This window comes from Penicillium chermesinum, assembly GCF_028974085.1.
Source record: "Penicillium chermesinum strain IBT 19713 chromosome Unknown utg000008l:1.0-1752722.0:1.0-1753981.0, whole genome shotgun sequence".
NCBI classification, from domain to species: domain Eukaryota; kingdom Fungi; phylum Ascomycota; class Eurotiomycetes; order Eurotiales; family Aspergillaceae; genus Penicillium; species Penicillium chermesinum.
In genome coordinates this window covers 1,168,097-1,192,470 of record NW_026695318.1, presented here as the reverse complement: position 1 = coordinate 1,192,470, position 24,374 = coordinate 1,168,097, and the positions used below count along the sequence as shown (strand labels likewise).

The 24,374-nt window shown below is 52.6% G+C and overlaps 8 protein-coding genes across 8 annotated transcripts; 2 read left to right on the top strand and 6 right to left on the bottom strand.

Moving 5' to 3' along the window:
• Nucleotides 1-273: 273 nt before the first annotated feature.
• Nucleotides 274-1,298, bottom strand: dscB (the record flags this gene model as incomplete). The annotated part of the gene is made up of 2 exons (XM_058479534.1): nucleotides 274-954; nucleotides 1,032-1,298. The coding sequence occupies 2 exons, from the start codon at nucleotides 1,296-1,298 to the stop codon at nucleotides 274-276; spliced, it is 948 nt and encodes a 315-aa protein (XP_058326102.1).
• A 370-nt stretch (nucleotides 1,299-1,668) lies between these two features.
• On the bottom strand, nucleotides 1,669-3,637 carry N7468_010238 (TFIIH subunit TFB1 family protein; the record flags this gene model as incomplete). Its single annotated transcript, XM_058479533.1, has 2 exons — nucleotides 1,669-3,434; nucleotides 3,499-3,637. The coding sequence occupies 2 exons, from the start codon at nucleotides 3,635-3,637 to the stop codon at nucleotides 1,669-1,671; spliced, it is 1,905 nt and encodes a 634-aa protein (XP_058326101.1).
• A 1,170-nt stretch (nucleotides 3,638-4,807) lies between these two features.
• N7468_010237 (Leucine Rich Repeat domain protein) lies at nucleotides 4,808-6,934 on the bottom strand (the record flags this gene model as incomplete). The annotated part of the gene is made up of 5 exons (XM_058479532.1): nucleotides 4,808-5,684; nucleotides 5,725-6,229; nucleotides 6,308-6,700; nucleotides 6,755-6,817; nucleotides 6,868-6,934. The coding sequence occupies 5 exons, from the start codon at nucleotides 6,932-6,934 to the stop codon at nucleotides 4,808-4,810; spliced, it is 1,905 nt and encodes a 634-aa protein (XP_058326100.1).
• A 1,554-nt stretch (nucleotides 6,935-8,488) lies between these two features.
• On the top strand, nucleotides 8,489-8,884 carry N7468_010236 (uncharacterized protein; the record flags this gene model as incomplete). The annotated part of the gene is made up of 1 exon (XM_058479531.1): nucleotides 8,489-8,884. The coding sequence occupies one exon, from the start codon at nucleotides 8,489-8,491 to the stop codon at nucleotides 8,882-8,884; it is 396 nt and encodes a 131-aa protein (XP_058326099.1).
• Nucleotides 8,885-9,046: 162 nt separating this feature from the next.
• N7468_010235 (uncharacterized protein) lies at nucleotides 9,047-10,987 on the bottom strand (the record flags this gene model as incomplete). The annotated part of the gene is made up of 1 exon (XM_058479530.1): nucleotides 9,047-10,987. The coding sequence occupies one exon, from the start codon at nucleotides 10,985-10,987 to the stop codon at nucleotides 9,047-9,049; it is 1,941 nt and encodes a 646-aa protein (XP_058326098.1).
• A 1,131-nt stretch (nucleotides 10,988-12,118) lies between these two features.
• On the bottom strand, nucleotides 12,119-13,556 carry N7468_010234 (phosphatidyl synthase; the record flags this gene model as incomplete). Its single annotated transcript, XM_058479529.1, is given in 2 exon segments — nucleotides 12,119-12,358; nucleotides 12,378-13,556. 2 exon segments carry the CDS (start codon nucleotides 13,554-13,556, stop codon nucleotides 12,119-12,121), a joined length of 1,419 nt encoding a protein of 472 aa, XP_058326097.1.
• A 1,039-nt stretch (nucleotides 13,557-14,595) lies between these two features.
• On the top strand, nucleotides 14,596-15,600 carry gldB (putative glycerol dehydrogenase (GldB); the record flags this gene model as incomplete). Its single annotated transcript, XM_058479528.1, has 2 exons — nucleotides 14,596-15,003; nucleotides 15,097-15,600. 2 exons carry the CDS (start codon nucleotides 14,596-14,598, stop codon nucleotides 15,598-15,600), a joined length of 912 nt encoding a protein of 303 aa, XP_058326096.1.
• A 3,545-nt stretch (nucleotides 15,601-19,145) lies between these two features.
• On the bottom strand, nucleotides 19,146-22,685 carry ctpA (Cu(2+)-transporting P-type ATPase CCC2; the record flags this gene model as incomplete). The annotated part of the gene is made up of 1 exon (XM_058479527.1): nucleotides 19,146-22,685. One exon carries the CDS (start codon nucleotides 22,683-22,685, stop codon nucleotides 19,146-19,148), a length of 3,540 nt encoding a protein of 1,179 aa, XP_058326095.1.
• Nucleotides 22,686-24,374: the final 1,689 nt, after the last annotated feature.

The window sequence follows — 24,374 nt, the reverse complement described above, 5'->3', positions numbered from 1 at the left end:
TCTATATCTTCAACCTATATGCATCAGATCTCATGCCACTCCCCAACATCCTAGCGATATTCCATGTTCTCTCGGCAATTATTGTTATCATCCTGTGGGCACTATCTCCCCTGATGTACACTGTCAAGGGTCGAAAGAGATACGTAGGGCCAGCAGCGATTGTGCAGCAAGAAACAGGACAGTGCAGAAATATACGATTGATGAAAAGAACCCCGAGGAGGGGGACGGCAGGAGAGATCCTGCCCCATATTTCAAATCATATTATCATACACTTTACCAAGCACCCCGTAGACGGTCCATGAGTCCGGCGCTCCCCTCGCCATTCCCATCACCAGCTGCGTTTCTGCGTCGGCCTGCAGGGTCCTCCGCTCCGGAGGTAGATGCTGCAGCCTCACCTTCTAACCGCCGTCTCAAATCCTCATATCGCTCGCGTTCTGCCGCGTTGCCTGAGCTACCGTTGCCTGCCCCGCCCCTCCGCTCACGCTCGCCCACTACCCACGCAGGGACGCGGAAACCCGCCGACGACGGGGAAAGGCCCGGCAGGAGCTCCGCGCGCCAGGCCACGCCGACTATCCAACCGATCGCGGATGGGAACAGCATGGCGGGGAATTGGGAGAGAGCGAGCTGTGCGGCCACGATATAGGTGGTGGACTTATCGGAGAGCAGGAGCGTTAAGCTTGGGGTCGGGGGTTTGGCTGATGGGGGGTTTGGGGCATTGTCCTCGCCGGTATCCGCGCCGGTTGAACCGGAGGGTGCGGGAGAAGAGGTTGTTCCGATGCGATACCGGTAAGTATGCGGGATAGCAGCATGGTACTGTGCTAGGAGAGCGAAGATGGTTGCCGTTGGACCAGAGGGCAGGTAGTTGAAGGTGTTGAGGGAGAGTGGGCGGGCGACGAGAGCTAGAAGGAGCGGCGGGAGCAGAGTGGTGAATGGGAGGGTGGTGAGGAGGAAAGTCTGAAAGAGAATATGAGTTTCGGTGTTCGAGACAAGCGGTGGGAATGAGGGGTTGAGGGCAACAAGAGTTGACTTACAGCCATCTTGCGTCTCCCCCACGCCCGTTCCACGACGCGGAGGTGATACACTAGCATCGCAGCAAATAACGCTTCAGTGGAATTCGCGAAGCCGGCAACTTGCCAGACCAGCGCGCGCCAGAATTGGGCATACGGCCAGAAGTGTGGCGACACATGGATGACCGCAAGGTGTTTCACATCTAGGATGGAAAGGGCGATGGAAGAGGCGATAGTGTAGACCAGGAGAGACTTGGTGAGCGGGGCGTTGGTCAACCCGGAGGTGAGCATCTTGCAATTCTCAACAGATTGGTCCCTTTCGTATTTCAACGCCTACCAAAACACATTAGAGCAAGACGATACCGACGCCGAGGGATTGGCGTTGGGGGAGTTGGAGAGGTTGATAGAAAGCGGCAGAAAAGCCACATTTATCTTTATCGATAATCCGCTCCGAGTCTTTGTAGTCTGGGGAACCTCGGCACCCTAACAGCAAATTTGGGTCGATCTGCTTTCGGCTTGTTTACTAAGGCTTCTTTTGCCCCAAGTGGGAGAAACAAGTTTCATAGTAGCATAGACCTAGTGCAAGTTTCATTATTATACAAATCGCTGATGCGCACCCCCAACCCCCAATTGAACGCCGTACCCCTTTTCGACCAGGAATTTAAACTGCAGCCGCAGCTGCTTCTCGAGTCTCCTCGGCCAAGGCAGTTGCGTACTGACTAGATGCCTTTTTCAAGGCACTGATGGTAGGGCCGAGGAGTTGCTGTACCGCCTTCATGCCACCCGGTATGCTATCGAAGTTGGTATTCAGCTTGCGCCCAGTGCGTTTGCGTACTTCTAGGACGTATTCTCTTTGCTGAGTGACAACCTTCTGGCGCTCCTCTTCCGCTGTATCGCCCAGCGCTTGGATACGATCAAGTGCGCGCTGGAGTGATTCAGATAATGACTTGACTTCGCCAGCGCGCTCGGAGTCACCGGAGAGGAATGCCTGCCAGAACTGATGTAGGAACTCTATTGATGTCGCATTCGTCAAGGTTACCCGATCAAACACCTCCCTGGAGAGCCCGTATGTTTCAGAGCTCGAGGAGGTTTCGCTCATTTGACTGCGGCGGTCACCCACGGCAGAGAGAATCTGGCCCAAGGCATCACGCATTGCAGCGGATGACCCCACCGGGCGTTGGCTGGTAGGTGCATCCTCCATCTCTTCATCGTCGTCGTCACCAGGGTCCACAAGCCTCTGCAGTTGTGCATTGCCATCAGCAGGGAGCTCTCGCGATATTTCCAAGCGCAGTGCCTTCAATATCTTATCAGGATCTTGTTGTGCAAATGTTCGGTTCTCTTGGTCTTCTTGCGCCTGAGCGAAAAAGCGGCTCTGGTCGCGAATATTTAGAGTGATGCGATTTTGCTCTTCATCACCAGCAAGGTCTCGGAGTCGAAGCTGCGAATACGTATCCTCGTTCATCCCAGCTGGAGCGTGAGGGTCGCCATCCGCTGCAGCTACGTTGGCCATGATCTTTCCACTGAGGGAGTTCAGAGTTCGGATAATGGGCATTCGATCCACCCCAGATGGTCGCATGTCCAAATCGGGGCGATTTCCACGACGTTGGCTGTTGTTGTCTTCGTTACCTGCGAGATCCAGAAAGTTCGGGACGTGGGTATTCTCCGTCTCAGGGCCCTTAGGATCCTCGCGAAGATATTTGTCCAGTACCGGATCAGTTGCATCCATTTCAGAGATGCGCTCACCGCGAAGTTTCTTGAACAATCGACTCTGAAAGAACCGTGACCAGAATTGGTGCTCATTCAGCTTTGGTACGTTTTCGTCGTACACTCGCTTCACGAGTGGGTGCTGAGCAAAGATGAGTTGGACCTGTTCCTGAGTGATATTCAATCGTGTGACATTATCCTCGACCCGAGGCTTCAAGGATGAAAGAACGTTGTAGGCGCCGCGGGACTGGGCACGCTCGATCGCGTGCGCTCGAAGAAGGTGCAATCGGGTCGACCAAAACTGCGCCATGAACTGACGAGAGGTCAAAGTTTCCGGTTTGATTTGTAGGGAATCCATGAACATCTTTTGGAGAGTTGGGTTCGCCTTTAGGAGGGACTGTTGCAAATCGGTGTCTTCCTTGAGCCGATTATCGTCATCCCATGGTTTTTTCGCGGTGGCTGCCGATGTAAGCGCGCTCGCAATCGCCATAGCTGAAGACATCCCCTCTCCACCGGGGACTGGGGTCGAGGGGGTTCCATTTCTCGCCGAATTCAGCAGGGGACCGAGTACGTCCTTGATAGCGTCTGCTTGCCCGCGGGCATTTGTCTTGTCGGTGAAAGTAAAGACATAGTTGACCGGCGGAGTATTCGGAGGAGCATCGGGTGGCTGGACGAGAACTTTGAGCATCACTTTTGAGGCACTAGGCGGGGTCTGCTGCAAGTCTGAGAGTCGTGGAGATCAGCAACGGCCAGCTAATTTTGATGTTTGGAACGGGGAAATGCTCACTTGTTATGATAGATACAGGAATCTTGACTGCAGATCCTCCAGCTTCCCTTGGGCTCCAACTGAGGGTTTTCCCATCTTCTGACAACGTCACAGTGCCATCTTTTTTCTTCAGTGACGCCGCGCCGCTTAAAGGCGCCATGGTCGCGAGTCTGGGCAGGTCTCACTGTCCTGGGCAGCGACGACTCGACAACCCATCAGGACAAATCAATATCTGAAAGATCCAGCTGAGAGGATGGGCTGGGGCTTTTTAGTGTGAGGGGCGTGACGGTGCATATGAAGCTTGAAATGAATAGCAAAGTAGCCGCAGCTCTTTGTCGCAGAGTCACGTGCGATTAGCCCAGGCCTTCACCGATAAGAACATTTGCCTGGGGGGTTTGGTCTTCGTAAAATTCGGAATGAAAACTAACTCATACTGAAAGCAAAGACGTTATTTCAGTTGCCAGTACCATACCAAGTCTCAAAACTCTGGCCAGGCACTAGCTAGGCCTTGGGGCAGTGTAGAGGGAATTGGAGTGGAGTCTGTGAATTATTAGTAGTAAAGATAAAATCAGAGCATGAAAACGGCATTGACCCGATCGATTTACCATGTAGGAATGCAGGGACCTTTTAAAGTTTCAGCCAGGAACTTTGGAAGTATTAGGGGGTCAATACCTAGACAGGGGTTCGAGCCCAATACAGCGAGTCCAAGGCATCTAAATTTCCATGGACTCGATCATGGTATGACCTTTCTATGGCCTACTTGTATATTCAGATCAACCATCAAGCATAAACACCCCGTTCAAGTTCAGGTTTAGGTTAAAAGGAGGAATGGATTAGAATTCTGATCTACGAGGGTTTTTTTTTTTGAATGCATGAATTTTGACTGAGTAGAGTGAGCAAGCGCCAAAAGATAAGACCGCATAAGCGCCGAGCAAAGGAGAATAAGGCGCTGGAGAGATCCTAATGCTATGCAAAACCAAAAGACGCGGTCAGAACACGAACCCGAAGCAAAGAGCCAAATGCCGAAATTCGTAAACCATGCGCGCCGAAATGCGTAGACCGGTAGGATATCATCATTCGTAATCATTGAGAAACAAGGCCACCCATAGAGAAAAGCCGAGAGAAAGATTCCAATGGGAAAATCAAGCGAAAAAAGAAGAAAAATGTTCAAGGGTATCGGCGACCAGCAATGATGAACAAGATAAAAGCAAAAGAAGAAAAAGAAAGAAAGAAAAAAAAAGAGTCAAGATATCAAAAGGAGACAAGCAAAACTCCCAAGCACAGCCTTATAAACACAACGCTCTCCTGTATCATCAAATGCAAAAAGTCATCATTTCTTGAACATGTAGTGTCCGTAGATACCACCGACCTCTCCGACTGCCACGGGGATCTTGCGCATACCCCACCACCGAGCTCCGACCTTCCAAGAGCGAGCACCGTCATCCGTTGGGACATTGGGCATAGATGCCGGGTCTCGCACGTACCAACCGCGGCGACCGAGCTCTCGATCAGTCCAGCCCACGGAAGAACGCTGAGTCTTGGCACGCTCGCGCAAAGGGTTGATCAGCTTCTCACTGAACTCAATGACCTGCAGTGGGTAGCTTTGCTCAGTCAAGAGGAGGCACTGGTTCAAATTGAAGATGGACCCGATAGTCATCTGCGTGACCTTGGCAAGATCAAGGTAGCAAAGAGTGCTGGGAGGCAGCGGGGTGCTGTTGCGCTTCTTCTGCTCGGGATCCGCTTCAGGATCGGTTTCAGGGGTTCGAGTGAAAAACTGATTCACATCCTTCACCGAAAGGTCCGCAGAACTCAGGCCCAGCTCTTCTAGGTGCCGGGTCAGGGGAACCAGGAGTGGAACATGTTCAGACGTGACTCGTGCTCCGCCCAGGTTCAATGATCGAAGAGTGCGCGGAAGCTTCGGAAGGAGAGCCTTCACGTCGTCCGCTTCAAGTAGGCGGAAGCGAGTGGCATCGGTCAAGAGGTTCAAGAATACCAAAGAGTCGCAAACCGCCGGATGGGTGGACAAAAATTCAACCAAGACGGACGGGCGAAGGCGAGTGCACCGAGACAGACTCAAGTGAGTGATACACGCGGTTTCGGGGATTGCAAGAAGAGCCGAGTCGTTGACCTGGGTGTGTGTCAAATCGAGGTGCGTCAGGTTCACCAATCGAGACAAGAGCAGGTCGAACATAGGTGCTGGGATGGAGCTACATTCGTGAAGCGAGAGCCGCTTCAAGTTAGGCAGACTCAGGGGGCAGTGCCGGGCCAGCCGTCAGGGCTTCTTGGAAGATCTGGGAGAATGACTGGGTAGAGCAGCCACACAAGTCCACTGCCTGCAGGTTAGGCAATCCCATGAAGAGCTTCCGAACCACGTCCACGCTGATATCTCCTTCTAAATGTTCCTGCAACAGGCACTCTTTTAGATTGGGGAGAAGATCGAGCATTTGCAAGAGGGTTCTGGAGGTTAAGTTCTGGATCTCCGCATTCATCTGCTTGGTACGACCAAGACCAACGGAGGTGAAGTGTGAGAAATCCAAACGACGCACCAGGGTGCCCAAAGCTGGGTAGGTTGACATATGGTTGAGTGCCTTGGAGAAGATGATGGAATGAGGGAACGTCATGTTCCGATAGAGCACACTTAAAGTCGCTGCGTGCAACGTGCGTGAAGTTAGAAGGCATGAGACCAAATCGACGTTTCGTGGGGTATATCCATTGGGCGGGATATCAACTGCGAGGTGGGAAATAATAATATCTGGACAAAATCAGTAACCCACACACTAGATATCCCCTGTAGAAGGTTGGGGGGGGCAAAGGAAATGGAGATTCTTACCAAGAACTTCTCGAGGGAGCTTCTCAATGGCCGAAGTGCCTGGGGGTGGCCGCGGAGGCGCGAGGTCCACAGCTAGGTCGGCCTGAGGTGGTCGTAGTTCCCTTCCAGAGTCAGTAGTTTCCCAGGCCCAGCCTTTGGCTTGCAAGTTTCCCAACACACGGAGATCCCCATAGCTGCGACTCAGACCCCTCCCTCCTAAACGAATCTGCTTCCACCCCAGGAAGCCACCGCATGGGCAACAGAAGTCAGGGCAATGCTGCATTTCCGGAAGCTCCCACTTGCGGGGCTCCTTTATTTCCTTGGGTGAGGTCGAAGTGGGCGAAGTCAAAGTGGGCGAGGTGGGCGATGCTGGCGAAGCCTCGCGATGAGTGTCCACGAAGGATTGCGCAATGCCTGAAGCGGTCAGATTAGAGTCCTCAGCCGGTGCCAACAGGAAGATTCACGTACCGCTCACGTCCTCTTTGATGGAGCCAAACGACGGGCGGCGACGGCTGCTGGATCTGGACCCGTCTAAGGTGTCGCAGGAAGATGGAGAGGAGGGCGCGACTGTGGCGATTCACTCGTCGGGGTCGAAGTGAAGCGCGGCGACGTCGGCTTGAGGTGCAGGACAGAAGCGAGAGAAGTCATGGTGAGAGACAGGCGGACCCTCTATAAAGGGCCTCAAGGTTCACTAAGGTGCCTTTGGAGTATGTGGAACGAAAATGGGAAAATTCCGCAAAGCAAATTAAACGAAGGATTTCCCCAGATTTCCCAAAAAGTCCCAACCGAAATGGAAGGCCGGTCAGAAACGGAGAGACCACTCCACAGGAAGTTTAGGGCTTTTGAGGAAGAGAAAACCCAGAAACGGGAAGGCGATCGAGGTCTAAGTCGGAGCGGGGACCAAAAATGGTGTCAAAAAAACAGCGAAGGCGCGAAGCTGTTAGTCACGGAAAAACGGCCGTTGGAGGATTGCGAGGTCGGAGACTCGTGTGGTTCCCCGGTCGCGGTGCGGCTGCGTCCCCGAGATCGAGCAGTCACTGACTTTGTATGCCAGAAGCCAGGACAAAATGCAGAAGGTGATGATCAAGTTGGACGTGAAGAATGCACGAAGCGTGGTCTAAGTAGTGGCTCTAACGGTGGCGGTTCTTTGAGTTTAGAGTCATCGCCACCCAGACACGGTTAGTCCGATGGGACAAGCTACCCTGCAGCCTCGATTTGCTTTTTTTGGAATTTTTCCGGGATTTTGTTCTTTTTTTATTCCATACGTTTTCCATTGGCCCCCCCGCGAATGTATGGCATTCCGCATCCGGGTGCGTATCGTCCTTGCCGGACCGGTGCCTACTATACTACATAACATCTAAGCATCTCGCAGAAAGTCCCAGAACTCTGAGGATCTCTGTATCGGCATCTCAGACCGTCAGACTTTTCTTTCTCATTCAATGCTGAAATTTCTGGCGAATAAATGACATAACGGGAACCCGGGTTTTTGGATCTGAACTAAGCCTCAACGGGCAGGAACTAGTGCCACCAAGATCAGCAAGATAAATAATTTTTTCTAATCAAGATCCGAATTAGTGCAGTAACTCCGAGCCGGTCTGACTATGCCATGCATTCTTGATTCGCCATCTCCGAGGATCTCCTCAGGTCGACGCTGGTTGTTCACAGTCTTGGAAGGAACCAACCGGACCAAGCGACAGGTCAGCAGGTCTCAACAGACCACTTTACGCTTCTAACTAAGCCAGACGAGTCAAGCCCGCTATACCCCGGACCACGTTTGGGTTCTTGTTAGGTAACCGCTACTACAACCTCGACGTTTCTGATTGGCCAAGGCGGCCGATCATGCGGGGGCACGCGTCGGAATTACCTAATAGACCATCACCTGATCCTTCTCCAATTCGGCCTTGGAGTATAGAACCTCCCGCTCTTCCTGCTCTGCCAGCTCATCGGTGCGAAAGCCCATGATCTGCCACTAGCCCCACGCCAAGTCATCAATTGACATTTCCAAGCAACAAGGAGGACCTTGCTCGTCGGCAGGTGCTCCCGATCCCCTGCATTCCTCCTTCCCCATGCGCTAATTGACTCGATTCTGGGGGACACGCGGCTGGCCTGTCCGCGTAATAGCGCCATGTCCATTTGGTCTGCCAATATGGGGTTGGCAAAGGCTTATTATCTAGGTCCTGCACAATCTTCCGAGGTTGGGCGATGGCCCGCCGTATCGTGATCTCGCATGATGTTAGATTCCCCGACTCCGTCGCCATCTGGTGCTGGTCCCAACTCTGTCCGAAACTCGGAGCTCTGCGCAAGCAGTCCTGCGCCGAGAGGACTTTGGCCCGCGATTATCTGCCAAGGGCTCGCGAGACGGCGATCCTACGAGGCGGTGTGGCTATAGGGCATTCTCCTTGCTGGCGCGAAGATGAACAGGTCAAAACAATAGTTTGCGGATTCAGGGTTGCCGAGCCTTGGCTTCTTTTTCCACTGACTCCTCTACTTGTGCTTGGCGGGAGGTGGGTTCATGACGGTCGAAATGACCACATCGTGCAGGTGCGGGCCGGGTCTTTGATCCATGGCTGGCCCGAGCTGCACACGTGCACAGGTTGATCTTGGCATTAGTGTGTACTTTGAGGAGCTTCGTAGAAATCATCCAGAAGAAAAGGGGTTGGATGCAGATACCGACACTATTCCACGTTGTATTTGACTCTTCTTCAAGTGTCAATACTCCGATGACCAATGTCCTCAATCTGATCCTTCGTTTCCGTTTCCTTACCCTTCGTCCTCGCCAGCGTCAGAGTCAACCCAATCCCCAAATTCATCAAGTTTATGATGATATGGCCAATCAGGTCGTAGATAAGTGTTCACGTCACTCTCGTCATCGAAGCACTCTTCGATGTCCATGTTCCCAAGGCTGATGTTAGCCCACACACACCAGGCTTCACGGCCCTTCTTTCGTCCATATTGAAAGCCTCGGAACTTGGCATTCGGAACGTCTTTCAATAGCTCATCTACATCTGGTCGACCGTACGAAGAGAAGGACAGGGCCCCTGTCACGATGACTTTGTGATCAACTGCAGATTGCTGATCAACAAACACGACAGATCCTTCGCATCTCTCTCGGTACTCCTGGTAAAGCCTATACATATCCTCAACCGTGCCATCCTCTGCGTCCTCCTCCCCTTCCTTCCAGGGCACAGGGCAGACAACCTTTCGAAACGAGGGGTCATCGTACTGTCCAAGTTGCACGACCTCTTTGTAAATAGATTCGATCTGGCTGCGGGTGAGCTTGTTGGTGAGGAAGATTAAGGCAAGCGATAGATAGCGTCCGGCAGGATACCCAGGTCGCGGGGTGGGATAGAACGGCTTATCAAAGCCAGTCTGGATCTTTGGATATGGAAGAAGTTCCACATTGTCCTCGAATTTCCCGCAGGCTTCCCATTCATCACTGCATTGTTTCTGCTTCACAATGTCACGCAGAGATGTCCAATAAACACCAAGTCCCAGCGTCGTTTCACAAATGGACAGCAGCTGGCATGAAAGAAGGTCCTCGCCCTGAATGGTTGCCGACAGAATATAAGGCGCCTTGAACTTCTTACGGTAATGTTCCCACTCTATTTTCGAGATAAGCCCTTCGTGCATAATAGTAATGTCACGGCGAGATGGTTTGTGATCCTTCTCCCAAGGGATCAGACGGACGCTGGGTTCTTGGCATTCATCTTCAAGTGCTCCCTCATTAGCTTTGTTCTCATCTGCGTCTTGATCCCCTTTCTCATTCTTTCTTTGGAGTGCCAGGTCTTCGAACCTTTCGTGGACTGCCTTCTGAAGGACAGCCTGCAACTCTGCCCGCTGACCCTCCGTCGTCGGAAAGCAAACAAGGATATTGATAACCGGGTCCGTGTGCGCAGTCTGCAAATCCTCAGGAAGCGGAATCGGCTCCCCTATCTGCCTATTGGCTCTTGCCGTGACGTCCATCACCAGCTCAGGAGGCAATGGTGTGCTCTCAGCCATAGCCTGCACCAACCCATTTGTACTCGCCTCGAATGCGAAGTAATCAGCAGTACACGGCGTAAAAGGCAAGTCCTCGGGGTCGTGAAGCTCGAAGCCAAGCTCGAAGTATATCGCCGGTTCCTTATCTAGTCTCTGTGCGTTTTGGAAATCATATTTCACCTCGAAGCTGCGAAGAGCAGTACTTAAATCAAATTTTTGGCCTTCGCGCTCGCGCTCGCGCTCGCTACCATCGGCCTCTTCCTCGATATCTCCCTCTTCACTGTCATCCTCGCCACGCATGGACTCGCGCTTCACAATGACGCGCAGCCGGCCAGTGCTCTCGTCCTTGCGCACGGCGACCATCACCACCGAGATAACTGCCCTCTCCCCGCGAACAGGAAAATGGCCCTCAACCCGGCGCTTAGTAGCCTCATCTGCGACGATGAAGCCCTCGCGCCCGGCCCGATGGGCCAGAATAGCGAGGGCGTACAGAGTAGATAGGCTGTCCCGCCGGTCGGTCTGGGGGGCAAGCAATCGCAGAACCGAGGGGCTTGGGCACCACGGCTCGATCACGTAGTTCGCATCCGGAGACTGGAGATGCTCTATGAGCTTTTTCTTGTGTGCCTCGTCGAAGTCGGCGAGTATGACTAGCAAAAGGGCCTTGTCGGCTGTTGCTGGTGGGATCCCGACGCTGACGTGGTATTTTGAGGCGGATGGGTCCATGGTTTTCGTAGTCATTAATTCTTGTTTGATTCAATTCACCATTTCCGAGCGAACAGCCGGTCCTTATATCTAGTGTTTGGGCCCTTGGTAAGGCGACCAACTTGTTTGGAGAAGAGCTCAGAGCTAGGCTGCAACGGCTCTGCTGCCTGGGTCCGTCGGTGTGGCTCAATCCTTCGCAGCTGAGAGCCTCACTGGTTTTTTTTCTATCACAACATATATGTACTTCATAATACATAATTGTGTGGCACATCCTACTCTGCTATTTGAGCTTCCTCATGCTCCGTTAAATGTGAGGAGATTGGGCAATTCGAGATTCCTGTTGATAAACTGCAGGAGTTCGTCTTACATCAGCGCGTTAGTTAACTAACTAATTAACTAACTATCTGGGGCCTTGGGACGTCACCTCGGGACGCCTAGATTGATAGAGCCATGAGGGTGGGTGGTTCGGCACCACTCATCGTTGAGTATGTTCCACATAAGGAGACCAGGCGTGCTGCGAGGACAGCCTGGGCCCGAGACATCAACGGATCCACGATTCGGCGGTTCCTTGTAGCTGGTGAGAAGCTGTGGATTCAAAGGGTGGTTTCCATGGGGAAGAAGCTGGACAACACCTACCCAGAGAAGCCCTTCTTCATTCTTGATCTTTTGCTCTTTCGAATGATCTTGTTTCCGCCTGCATGCCCCCTCAGTCACATACAGGTGAGTGACCAACAACATATTCCGCTGCTTCTTTTCAGTTCATTCGTAGCACAGATCTTGGTCAGACCATATTGTTGGAGCCCTGCAGACGGACTACTCAGCATTCGGGATGCAATGGAGTAAAACATCCAATCCATTTAAAGTTTATATATGAAAGAATAAGTAACAAGAAGAGAAAATAAGAAGCCACTCGAGGGCTCTGGATATCAAAAGTCAAACCACATCCTGAGCTCAGAAGTGCGACATGCAAAAAAACGTAAGTCTAGCAACAGAAAGACAAGGAAACACCGCAGTGAAACTCCCGATGCCGTCGGAAGTATGTTTGTGACTATACCTGCTTCATAGAGCGCATCTATACCAGGCGATAATTTGTGATCGTCAATCATGGGCGTGACATGGAAGGTGCAGGCTGACAGTCCAAGCCAAATGAAACTACTCAATGGCAGAGGCACCATCGCCATGAAGCACGGGGTTCACCTTCGGGTTCCACTTGAACTGAAAGTCGTCTCCAAGCTCCTTGCGCATCGCAGCCTTGACAGCATCAAGCACGTTATCGAACACGCCGAAGTTGGCCGGGTTGTGGGCATCATTCTCTCCCTCTTTGCCCTGGAACACACCCGTGCGGACCAGACAGGTGTTCCAGCCGTAGATGTTACCACCGATGATATCGGACTGGGGGGTTATCTCCGACCATGTAGACGTTCTTCGGGAGTCTGTTCTCGGAGTGGAGTTCCTCCATCCAAGCCTTGAGGACCTCGTCGGCGTAGGTGTAGGTAGCGCGCTCGGGCTTACCGTACACGACACGCTCGAGGTCGACACCGGTCAATGCCTTGTACTGGGCTTCGATAGCGATACGGAAGGAACCCTGAGTGAGACGTGGCGGGCCCTTGTGGTTGGTAGGGAAGACCAGGTCACCCTGGGAGAAATAGATAGGAATACGAGTCGCGACCGGGTCCTTCGCACGGGTCAGGAGCTTGCCGTCTTCCGACATCAACAGATCGATAATGATTTGGAAATCAGTGGCATAGTCGTATGAGTCGGCGAACACGAGGATGGCGTCGAATTGCATCTGGGAGAAATCGCGCGGCTTGGCCTGCTTGCGGTCCTCCTCGGTGAATGATCGCCACGGCGAAATGGTGGGGTCCCACGCCAGAATATCCTTCGGATGGACCACGTTTCGGAACCCGTAGTTTTCGGCGACCTCGCGCACCTTGAAGCCCTCCCCACCACATACCAGGACGGTCTCGTAGTACTCGGACAAGGCCTGCATGGGGGTATGTGATTGGATGAATTGCTCGGTCGAGATGGGAGCCTCGAGCATCTTAGACAGCTGCTCACAACGCGCCTGCTCGGTTTTGCCACCACCGTTGGTGATAAAAATGTGAGGGATCTTGATCCCAAGCTCGTTGTCACCGTTCAGCATCTTCAGGGCTTCCTTGGCCTCCTCAATGGGTTCGGTGCCGTGTGCCAGCACACCGTCAATATCGAATGCAAAAGCCATGTTCTTCGCCTTCTCCACCTTCTCCTTTGACATATCCTGGACCTGCGAGACCAGAATATCCTGAGAGATCGCAGGGCCTCCGGGCATGCGGGAGCGGGAGCGCCGCGGCGAACGCGGAATTGGCAGCGAAGTGCCAAACGAGTTGCGCGAGCCACGACGCTCCTTCATAGATGGCGACAAGCTCAAATTATGCATAAGCGCAGCGGCATCGCTGATCGCGCTACGGGTGGTGGGGATCTCCACTGTGTTGGCACCGCCGCCGCTCGGAATGGGCAGACCAGCTGCGGCACTCCGGCGCGACACCAGTGCAGGGCGACCGGGAGGATTGGCTGGCGGCACGCCAAAGTCCGCATCGTCATAACGAGGCATTGTCGTGGGGGGTTGTGGGGGAGTGAAGAGGAAGGATTTAGAAGTGTATAGAGCGGGTCTGCGGGCAGCAAGTGGAGTCACTGTCTATGGTTTATTAGTGTCCAATGGGGACGAGGGTGGAGAGTATTGGATAGGGAGAGCGGGATTGAAAGACGAAGAGCTGGGGTGTAGCGAGAAGAGACCGAATGGTCGTCCGATGGAGAGGGAATGCGCGTATATATAGAAGTTCCTCCCCAGAAGGGCATGGTATCATTGCGCAGGGACGTGCAAACAGGGAATAGATTATCCCAAAATTCAAAACTCGCGCCAAGGATCGAGAGTCGGTATCGTTCGCGACTCCAGATTATTACCGTAAGTGGGGTCCATTCAAGCCGGTATCTTTGGCCTCGCCCAAAAAGTATCGTCATTGCCAGTGTTAGCAACAACAGGCAGCTATAGCGGGAGAGGTAGGAAGCAAACGGGTCTAGTCTCTTTACAACCCTAGTCAATAGGACTCGGGTGTGATGATTGGCTCAACTCGAAGGTCTGGGCCAGAAGAGGGTTCCAGTTACGGTGATTGGGCAATCGTGAGACCCCCGCCCGTACCATGTCAAATCCTTCATTGGTTGCGCTCGCCCCTCACCCGTGGAAGCTGCAGGAGATCGAAGGGCAATGACGATCGCGACGGGTCAAGCCAGCCTTGAAGTGATGTCATGGCGGGGTTTCTGAAAATTACGTGAAATTTCGAAAGCTTCAGCCCGTTATCCAGGCACGGAGAGCATCCAGAATCACCCCCAATGACCCATGTAGACAGCTAGATCGACACATAACGGAGCTGCTCCGTGGGGTCTGGTATAGTCGGAGAAATGGATAGAAGTAGATCGTACGTCGCCAAATACAGGGAAAGAAGAGCGCGGACAGCGGTGCCCCTCCATCCCCACTCCCAAACAACCTTGGAAGGGCGTCATCGGTCCTCTTATTAACCACCCCACCGAAATAATTTCTGTCTTCCTTCTTCTTCTCTCCTCTGCAGTTCGATACAAGAGAGAATTGATCCAACATGTCTAACAAGGCCACTTTGACATTGAGCAACGGCAAGGTCATGCCCGCCGTGGGCTTCGGCACCTTCGCCAGTGAGGGTGCTTCTGGAGAGACCTACGCTGCCGTCACCACGGCCCTCAAGACCGGCTACCGTCACCTGGACTGTGCCTGGTACTACCTCAACGAGGGTGAAGTGGGCGATGCCATCCAGGACTTCCTCAAGGAGAACCCTTCCGTCAAGCGGGAGGACCTCTTCGTCACCACCAAGGTGTGGAACCACCTGCACCGCTACGACGACGTTATCTGGTCCGCCAACGACTCCCTGAAGCGCCTGAAGCTGGACTACATTGACCTGTTCCTGGTCCACTGGCCCATCGCTGCCGAGAAGGATGGCCAGGAGAAGCCCAAGATCGGTCCCGATGGAAAGGTAAGCTCTTGAACCCGTTCCCCCCCCTCCGCTGGCTTCCTCCGGTGTCATAGAAGCAGCCAGAAGATCGCTAACAAACCCGCGCCGTTGCAGTATGTCATCCTGAAGGATTTGACCGAGAACCCTGAGGAGACCTGGCGCGCCATGGAGAAGCTGTATGAGGATGGCAAGGCCAAGGCCATCGGTGTGTCCAACTGGACCATCCCCGGGCTGGAGAAGATGGCCAAGTTTGCCAAGATTCAACCCCACGTCAACCAGATCGAGATTCACCCCTTCCTGCCCAACACTGAGCTGGTGAACTACTGTTTCTCCAAGAACATCATGCCCCAGGCCTACTCGCCACTCGGCTCGCAGAACCAGGTCCCCACCACCGGGGAGCGGGTCAGCGAGAACAAGACCCTCAATGCCATTGCCGAGAAGGGCGGCAACACCCTCGCCCAGGTGCTGATTGCCTGGGGTCTGCGTCGCGGTTACAGTGTGCTCCCCAAGAGCTCGAACCCCAAGCGAATTGAGTCCAACTTCAAGTCCATCGAACTGTCCGACGAAGACTTCGAGGCTGTCAACAAGGTGGCCGAGGCCGCCACTTCCGCTTCGTGAACATGAAGGATACCTTCGGCTACGACGTCTGGCCTGAGGAGTCCGCTGCCAACATGTCCGCATAAATGAAAACCACCCCGAGATTGAAGTGATACCCAGGCGTGGGGGGGGGCATTGGTAGTAAGGAACAGATGAGCCGAGATAGATGTACAATTGATACAACCTAGTCTGCCTACATATCTGTTACATCGTCGAATAAGTAGCTGTCCTACTCGTTCGTATCTCCTTCCCCTCGCTTCTCCAGGCGCACCCGGTATGCCCGCTATACTTCCCCGCGTTTGGCCTCCCAATGGTTTCGCGTCGCCTCAATTGGCACCTCTGCTGTTTCTGCTTCTGTCTCTTGTCTCACCTGGTATGCAAAAAAGAAACAGGTATGTTTCTCGTAATACTCATACATCCCCTTTGCCAATGCGGTCATCAGCAGCTCTGCCTCAACCGTCTTCAGGCTAGGAGAAGCGTGCCCCGCCAATAGCCGTTAAGCGCCTCCCCACCAAATAAACACCACATCAAGCCACCACGACCAGACCATAGACCCCAGGCCTCAACATCCTGGTACATCTCGTAAGGTTGCACCGTGCCTGGCGCACGGGTCCCCAGTATAGCCTCTGCCCAATTTCCTTAGCATAAGGAACTATTTCCCTAGTCGTAACGGCCTCGGGGCCAAGGAGCAGAGTGCTCCGACATGCACGATGTCATCCGTGGCTCCTGTCCCCTGCGCCACCCCTCAGCCCAGAGCCGCCTGAGGACCAGAACTCAGCGGGTGAAGTCGGAGGCGCAGGTGAGCAAGCGTGTAACACCGAGATGCTAGAAACGGAATGGCGCGGGCACGGTGGTATGTTGAGCGGGCCCATGAGCAATACGCGCTCGGGCTTATAGGGGGAGGCATGGCTTTGCTTATCTTGGGGATCTTACGGGAGCACGGTGCGACTATTGATATCATTGGCGTTCTGTGGCTCGTGGCGCGATGGGCAATTGACTTCGATTTTTTTTTGGGTAGAGCGCTCGTATGCTGGATGCTGGATGCTTTACACTAGACTCGTAGGGCCATGGGACTGGGGGGGGGGGCGCCGCTCTCCACCTGTCCTCTCTGGGCTGCATGCAAGCCCCGCTGAAGGACCCAAGAATGGGGCTAACAGACGGGAATTTTTCTGTAAATGCCTCAACATACAGACTAGTGCAAAATCATGTATCTTGTACGGATGTGTAATGGGCGAACCTGACGGTTTCCACACGTTCGGGTCCTCGCCTTACTTTCTCTCGTGAGAAGCGGCGGAAAGTGTAATCGGAGAGGGAGTTGAGTCGAGATCCCAGGCGCCAGTTTCGAGTTGCAGGGGTACAGTAAAAGTGGTGGATGCTGCGTGGTCTGCAAGAGTTTGGCAGGATATACATATTCTCGTAATTGAGCGGGACTTTCGAAAAGGATGGTATCATTGCTATTTTGGGGACGGCCGCTGTAGGTCATTTACATGTGAGTCTTACGGCCCTCCTAGTTGCTATGTACGTCTAGGTACATGGTCGTGGGCGCAGCGCTTGGTTCCAATTCTGGCTGTCGGATTAGCCTCCCATAGAAGCAGGATTAGTATTTCCCCGCAGACTCACACAGATAGAGGGGTATGATGGACCCATATCCGCCGCTAGTGAGGGTGTGGTTGGTTCAATCGAGGGAACACGAATGATAAGACGAACCGCCCGACGTCATCGTGCAGATCAACCTGAGACCAGTACAAAGGGATTTGGAGGAAGCCCTTTAAACCGTGATGCTGTTCGTATTCAAATGGAAAGGTCTGCAGTACTACCATGAATCGAGATGCAGGACGTTCATATATGTCTCATATCGTAGGACTCGATGACCTGAGCAGACTGTTAGGGAAACATAATGTCTGAAGCAGAAGTTGATTGCTTCGGTTTTTTTTTCGTCATGGCTGAACTAAATTTGGGTGCGGTTGAGACATCTCTAGGCAAACTGACCTTCAAGAGCCCCCCCTTACTAGCAGCAGAATTTCCCGTACATACTATTTTACGTGATAGACAGTACAGTGAAGATTTCCTGGCTCAAACTGACCATAGGAGACCGAAGTAAAACCGCCATTTACTGGCTACAAGTATGGATCTCCTCTTCATCCTCGGTTTAGGCTTTTCCTCCGTACAATATACATGTACGCAGTAGTGGGTGTTGCGACCACTGTCTTTTTATTTCACGTTCGTCGAACTGAATGTCGGGGCTTCCCTTTAGGGCGAGATGAATTTTGTCCACGCTGCGATCACCACTGGTTTGATGCACCGAGCTCGAAGATCAGATTCGAACTTTCTCTTTGACTATACGCCTGGTGAGGTGAAAGAGCTCATCTCGGAAGTCTTCACTGATCCGTCCCTTGATGGCGATGTCGTTTGAGTCATTCTAGAGAAGGCTTAGTATACAAGTCCAGAAAGAGAATCACAAGGATCCGAGCTCGTTCGCGACCCACAGGGAGATGGACGGAAAGCCCTAGATCTACAACAGCAACTGCGCTTGAAGCTGAACCGGGACTACGACGTGTACATTGACAACGTAACCGCTCTTTCTGAGTTGTTGGGACGACTATCTAACAACGTAGGGGACTGGCATGTCAAATCAGGTCAGTCCTGGTATACTTGATTCTTTGCGTCCAAGTCGGGGCCGGCACTGATTTCGATTCATGGTCCAGCACTCCTCAGTTGCCGAAGCCTATCAGGTTTAAAAACTTCGAAATTTTGAATCGGGGCCGTGCACGATGACCTCCTCGCGAAGATCAGCGGAGTGAACTCAGCCCTCAAAACTCTCGTCGATCAGTCGGATCGAGAGGACGCTAAGAAGAAGCGCCAGACTAGGTATTATTTTCTCAAACCCTACCAGGAGGCACGCAAGCACGCACACGGCTTGTTCACAACAATATCCGGTGGAACGTACTGACGGGAGGAATGTGTCATTCGATGACATATACCTATTCTGGTAACTTTTTTAAACAGACACGATGCAGGAATCACGAACCAAGCATTCTAGCGTCGGCAGCAATCGTCTACTACCTCTAGGGATTGCATTGGTTGAGCTATCTGTGGGCAAGTCTCTTCTGCATCAACTGATAGACCCGGATGATGAAAATCAGGACATACTAGTCACGAACTTTGAGACTGTATCAAAGCTCGTTGAAAGGGTACACAAGGAGAGTGGTACCAATTACGCAGACGCTGTTGATAGCTGCTTGTCTGGGTTTACCCTGTGCCTCGATAAACGGGGTGAGGAGCGCGTGTTCAACACCATCGTGTCTTCCGCTATTGAAAGATCTAGTAAACTTCTGAATGTACAAAGAATTTCATTCCGAGCTTTGGGATAATGATAAATGCCTTTAAATCGGCTGAACAGCAGAGGTATCAAAACATGTCACATAATCATATGCGCCGTGGTATATCCAAGATCACCATAACTTGAGGACTGCTAGACAAAAGAAAATGAAGAAAAAAAAGGGTAAAACATCCCGAAATAAGCAGAACTCGCCTTCCCGCCTTTACTTGACCGGCACATAATACATTCAGACAGATGATTCGATGGCCCGCAGAGGAATGTACCCCTCGTCCTCACGGACAGCAGCAGTCTTTTTACCAGTGATCGACGACCACAGAGTAGAAGCGCCGTGTGTGACCGAACGCAGGAGATATGCAGGGTCATAAGGTGAAGGAGGTTTGATAGGTCCCCACAAACTATTCTTGTAAGCATGGCGGGTGCGAATGCCGTAAGAAAATGCACCGGAGCTGATCTCCTTTTCAAGACTTTCGACAGTCATCCACGAGGGGCGATGCCACAGTTTCAAAAGGAGGCTGCTGAAAACGACCGAGACACCCGACAGAGCCATGGCGGCTCCAGCCGCCGCGGGAGGTAACATGACGCCCAAAGGCAAGAAGATGCCCATCGCAAAGGGCAGGCCGATCACATTGTACACGCAGGCCCACAAGAGGTTCAACTTGATGCGGGTGAAGACAGTGCGAGAGAGGGAAAGACTCGCTGGGACGCTGAGGAGGTCATCTGGGCGCATCAGAACGATGTCTGCTGCTTCCATGGCCACGTCGGTGCCAGAGGCTAGTGCGATTCCAACCATTGCAGTGGCCAGCGCGGGCGAATCATTGATTCCGTCACCGACCATGGCAACTCTCTCTCCCTTGGCTTGGAGGTTTGCAACAATTTCCCGTTTGTCCGATGGCGACGCAGACGCGTAGATCGCGGATGTGGGGATGCCGACGGCAGATGCAATTGACATCGCCGTGGACAATGTATCGCCCGTCACCATGGAAGTTGCGAGACCCATGCGGTGTAAAGCTGCGACTGCTGCTTTTGATGAGTCCTTGACGCTGTCCAGGAGGGAAAGCGCGCCGGCATACTGGCTGTCGATAGCAACATGAATGCGTGTCATTCCGGAGCCGCTGTTAGGCTTGGCAAGGCTTTCAGAATCGTCACCGTCGGGGTCCTCTGCAGTCTCCAAAGGTTCAGGATTGGCCGATGCGGGGACAAGCACATTTCTGGACCGCAGGAAAGGGACATTTCCGAGAAGGACGTTGTAGCGGACGCGTTCGGCACTGGAGGTAGGTTCAACGACAGCGGAAATTCCCAGGCCGACACAAGCATCAAAGTCGCCGACGCTACCGGGCAGGCCACCATCTTCGGGATGCCCTGACTGAGTCTTCGCTTCAGCCAAGATGGCTCGACCAATGGGGTGCTCACTGCCCATCTCGGCAAGGCCAACAATAAGCCACCACAGCTGACGCCGCCAGTCGTTGGCTGTCCACTGAGGCTCAATCTGGGCCTGAGCCACGCTCATCTTCCCGGTGGTCAACGTACCTGTCTTGTCAAAGACGATGTGGTTGACCTTCGTAGCAGCCTCGAGCACTGGTCCGCCCTTTACCAAGATGCCGTTCTCTGCCCCTATACCTGTGCCGACCATGACCGCCGTAGGGGTACTGAGACCAAGGGCGCAGGGACATGCAAACACAATGACGGAAATGCAAAGCTTGAGACAAACCATGATCTTGCCACCAGAGTCATCTGACGTGAAGATCTGAGGTGGGCGGGGAAGCACATGGCTAAGAAACATCCAGCCGAAAAAGGTGACCAGCCCCAAGGCGATAATCGCCGGGACAAAATAACCAGCAACGATATCTGCCATGCGCTGTATGGGCGCGCGACTAGTCTGTGCGTCCTGTACCAACTTTACAATTTGGCTGAGTTGGGTATCCTTGCCTGCCCGGGTCACTTTGAAATCAAGCGCGCTTGTGCCGTTGACGGTGCCCGCGATGACATGGCTACCTTTCTTTTTATGAATTGGCAGGGCCTCTCCCGTGATCATGCTCTCATCCATGTAACTTTCGCCCTGAATGACGATTCCGTCCGCAGAGACTTTATCTCCAGGCCGGAGAACGACAATGTCTCCAACTTGGATTAACTCGGTTGGGATCATCTTCTGGTTCACAGTCGTATCTTCGGGCAAAGCTGGCTGGGAATCGCTTGACCCAGATTTGGCGGTCCAGCCATCTGCGAGCTTCTGTGCCGCAATTGGATCTTCGTAGATGGTAGTCATGGACGGAGCCAATGACATAAGACGAGAGAGAGCAGCAGAAGTTTGACCTTTGGCCCGGTTCTCCAGCCAGCGCCCTAACGTAATAAACGAAATAAGCATAGTACATGTATCGAATACGGTGCTGGGTCGTCTATGAGGTTCACTGAAAATGGCCACAAGCATGGTGAAACAGCTATAGAAAAAAGCGGCGGACGTGCCAAGCATCACCAGAACGTCCATCGTCGGAGACTTGTGCTTGAGGGACTTGTAGCTAGTGATGTAAAATCGTCGACCGATGCCGAATTGTACAGGAACAGTCAACCCCAGGCATAACAGATCCCCGAGGTAAAGGCCTTGGCAAAGTTCAAAAGCGCCAAAGTCAATGCTGGGCATGTACATGGGCAAGAGCATGTTGATGACGGAGACCGGAACGGCGAAAGAAGAAGATGTCAGGAAAGCGCGACGCCATTCCTGGATTTCCTTCGTTTTTGCCAACGACTCGAGCTGAGCATTTGTATCGTCCATATCGGCGAGTAGTGCGTTGTAGCCGGCTTCCTCAATGAACTCGAACACAGATCGGATGCCGGTCATAGACGTGTCTAAAGTGACTGATAGCAAGGATTCGGATTGACTAACCGAGGCTGACTTGACACCCGGTCGTTGCAGTAGAGCTTCTTCCAAGGCAACAGCGGACTGGGCATCTCGTAACCCATGAAGATGCATATGCAGCTGCTGAGTGTTTCGTGGAAGCGGCTCCTGCGATTCAGAGGACACGATCGACGCGTCAAACCCAGCATCTTCAACCAGGGCGATGATTTTCTCCGTGCCCAGGATGGTAGGATCATGCACAACTACCGCTCGCTCGGCGAGCAGGCTTATGTTGAATTGGACAACACCCTCCACGTTAGAAAATGCACTTTGAACACTGGATGTACAAGCACCACAAGTCATTCCTCCGATAGATACCGTGGTAGCCATGAGCCCACGTCTGGTTTCAATCAAATCGGTCAGCGTTGGCTGATCCCCATCATTCGTCTTCGTTTCGACCACTCGAGCCCCAAAGCCTCGGTCCTCGATGATTTCCGCGATTTGCTCTGGGGTAATCTTTTCTGCATCGTGTTCGACTACTGCACGTTCTGCGAGTAGCGACACATCGACCGAGTTGACACCCTCGACTCCAGTCAAGCCGCTCTGGACCGCAGACGTACACGCACCGCATGTCATGCCCTCAATCGCAAGGGTTGTTGTAGATGACTGTGTCGCATTTCCGTTCGGTATGCTGGCGCTGGCACTCGTGCTCTTTTCCTCTGTCGACAGAATAGTTGCATCAAATCCACAGTCCTCAATCAAGCGCGCAACCTGAGCCGGAGAAAGTATTGCCGGATCATGCTGAATCGCAGCGCGGCCCATCATCAGACTCACGGAAACATCGCCTACCCCATCTACCCCTTGAAAGGCGCCCTCGACAGCAGACGTGCAGGCCCCGCACGTCATGCCATCAACTTTGACCGTTGTGGTGGCCATGGTGGGTATAGTGGTAAGGGAGGCGTTGTCGCGCACCACCCCTGGGGGCGTAAAGGTAGCGGCAGGCGGAGAAATCGAAGGGAAAAAGGAGGGAGTGTCTATCGCATCAGGGCGACCTCGGATGAAGGACGTGTTGAGCGCAGCGCATGCAGAGGAAATAAGGTGCTCGCTTGGCAGTTGTGACGTGATCAAATAGTACGGGCGCTATCGGATCAACGACACGCTGGCTCGGATGGGTAGGAAGAATACGAGCAACCTTCGCCACCAGGGCCTCGAGGCAGGGGAGGGTTTAATAAAGAAGACGTGGAAATGGGCGAAGAAAAGTGGAGAGGACATTACGCAGCAGAAGGGCGGGAGGGATCCGCCGCGTTAAGGAATGCATTCTAGGACGACATAAGCGAATGACAAAGGGACAAAGGGGCCGGATGTGCCGGCTTGAGTTCTCCCATCTTCGATGCATTCAATGCCCCGGGACATTCACTTCCATGTGGCCTGAAAGCGGATCTGTCCAAGGTGGGCTGATCAAATCCCAAACGACATCGGCGTGTCAGAAGCTGAAGATTGTTTCAGATACAGAGTCGAAGGGCACAGCAAGAACCAGCTCTGTGCAACTCTTAGCCACGGTTCCATAAGCACACAAATCCTGCGTGGAATGGTCTATCAGGGCCAGTCAGATCATGCAGATACGAGCAGCTACAAGGATTTTCCTTGGAGCATACAAGTATAGTTTAGCCGTGCATTCCCGGTTTTTAGCAGGCGTATACTTCGGGGTGCACGTACCTGTGATCCACGCGTAACGCCGCCCGAGGGCCACTTTCTGTATAAGCAGTTACCAGGCAATTACCCTAGCACTCCTAGAAAAAAAGGTGACTTCGAGAAATAATCAAAACATCCAGGTCTTCGAGTGGGATCAAATTCTGAAAAATACTTCTAGGCCCTAGTAAAGTACGAGGACTGATTCTGATTTTTGGCACCATCAGCCTCTCATGTTTAGTTGGGGTCGGACTTAAAGTTGGAGCTGACTATCGGGAAACCTTAGTATTCTACTCGTAATGAGAAGCATATGCAGTTTGTAACTCAAATATTGTGTTGAGCTAATTAATTCACTACACCAGGTACATTAGAAAATCCCAAACCCTAGAAGCGGCTCCTCTTATAAGTATGCAAATATAGTGCAAGGCATATCAAGAAATACCACATGGTTGCCTAAACTTTGGTCTCACATGTCATTTTCCAATTCAAGTTGCTATCCATCTCCTGGGTCTCAATATATATTCACATTTCATAGCAGAATTGAAGCTCCTTTGTCACTGTTACGCAACACATTACTGTATTCAACTTCCCGAAAAGTCTCAAAAGTTACCTTTTACGGCCACAGCTTAGTTCTTCCAGTGAGATTCCCTACCAGCAGTCTCTATGAGGTTGGGATGTCACCTGACGTTCGCCAGGCCCTAGAGTCATATTGTATTCTTCGCTAATAGTAGCGTGCAGCAGTCACAATAATCTAAGGTAGAATAACTTATTTCTTCAGAATCAAATTGTGCCTATACGCAGTAACGCGAACCGAAAACCATAGAAGCATACTAGTATGTACCAAGAATCATACGAATAGCTATTCGTCCGTCCTATGTTTCCTGGGCCTCGATATTCAAGCGTATGAGTTTATGATACTGTTCTGAGGGGCCTCCC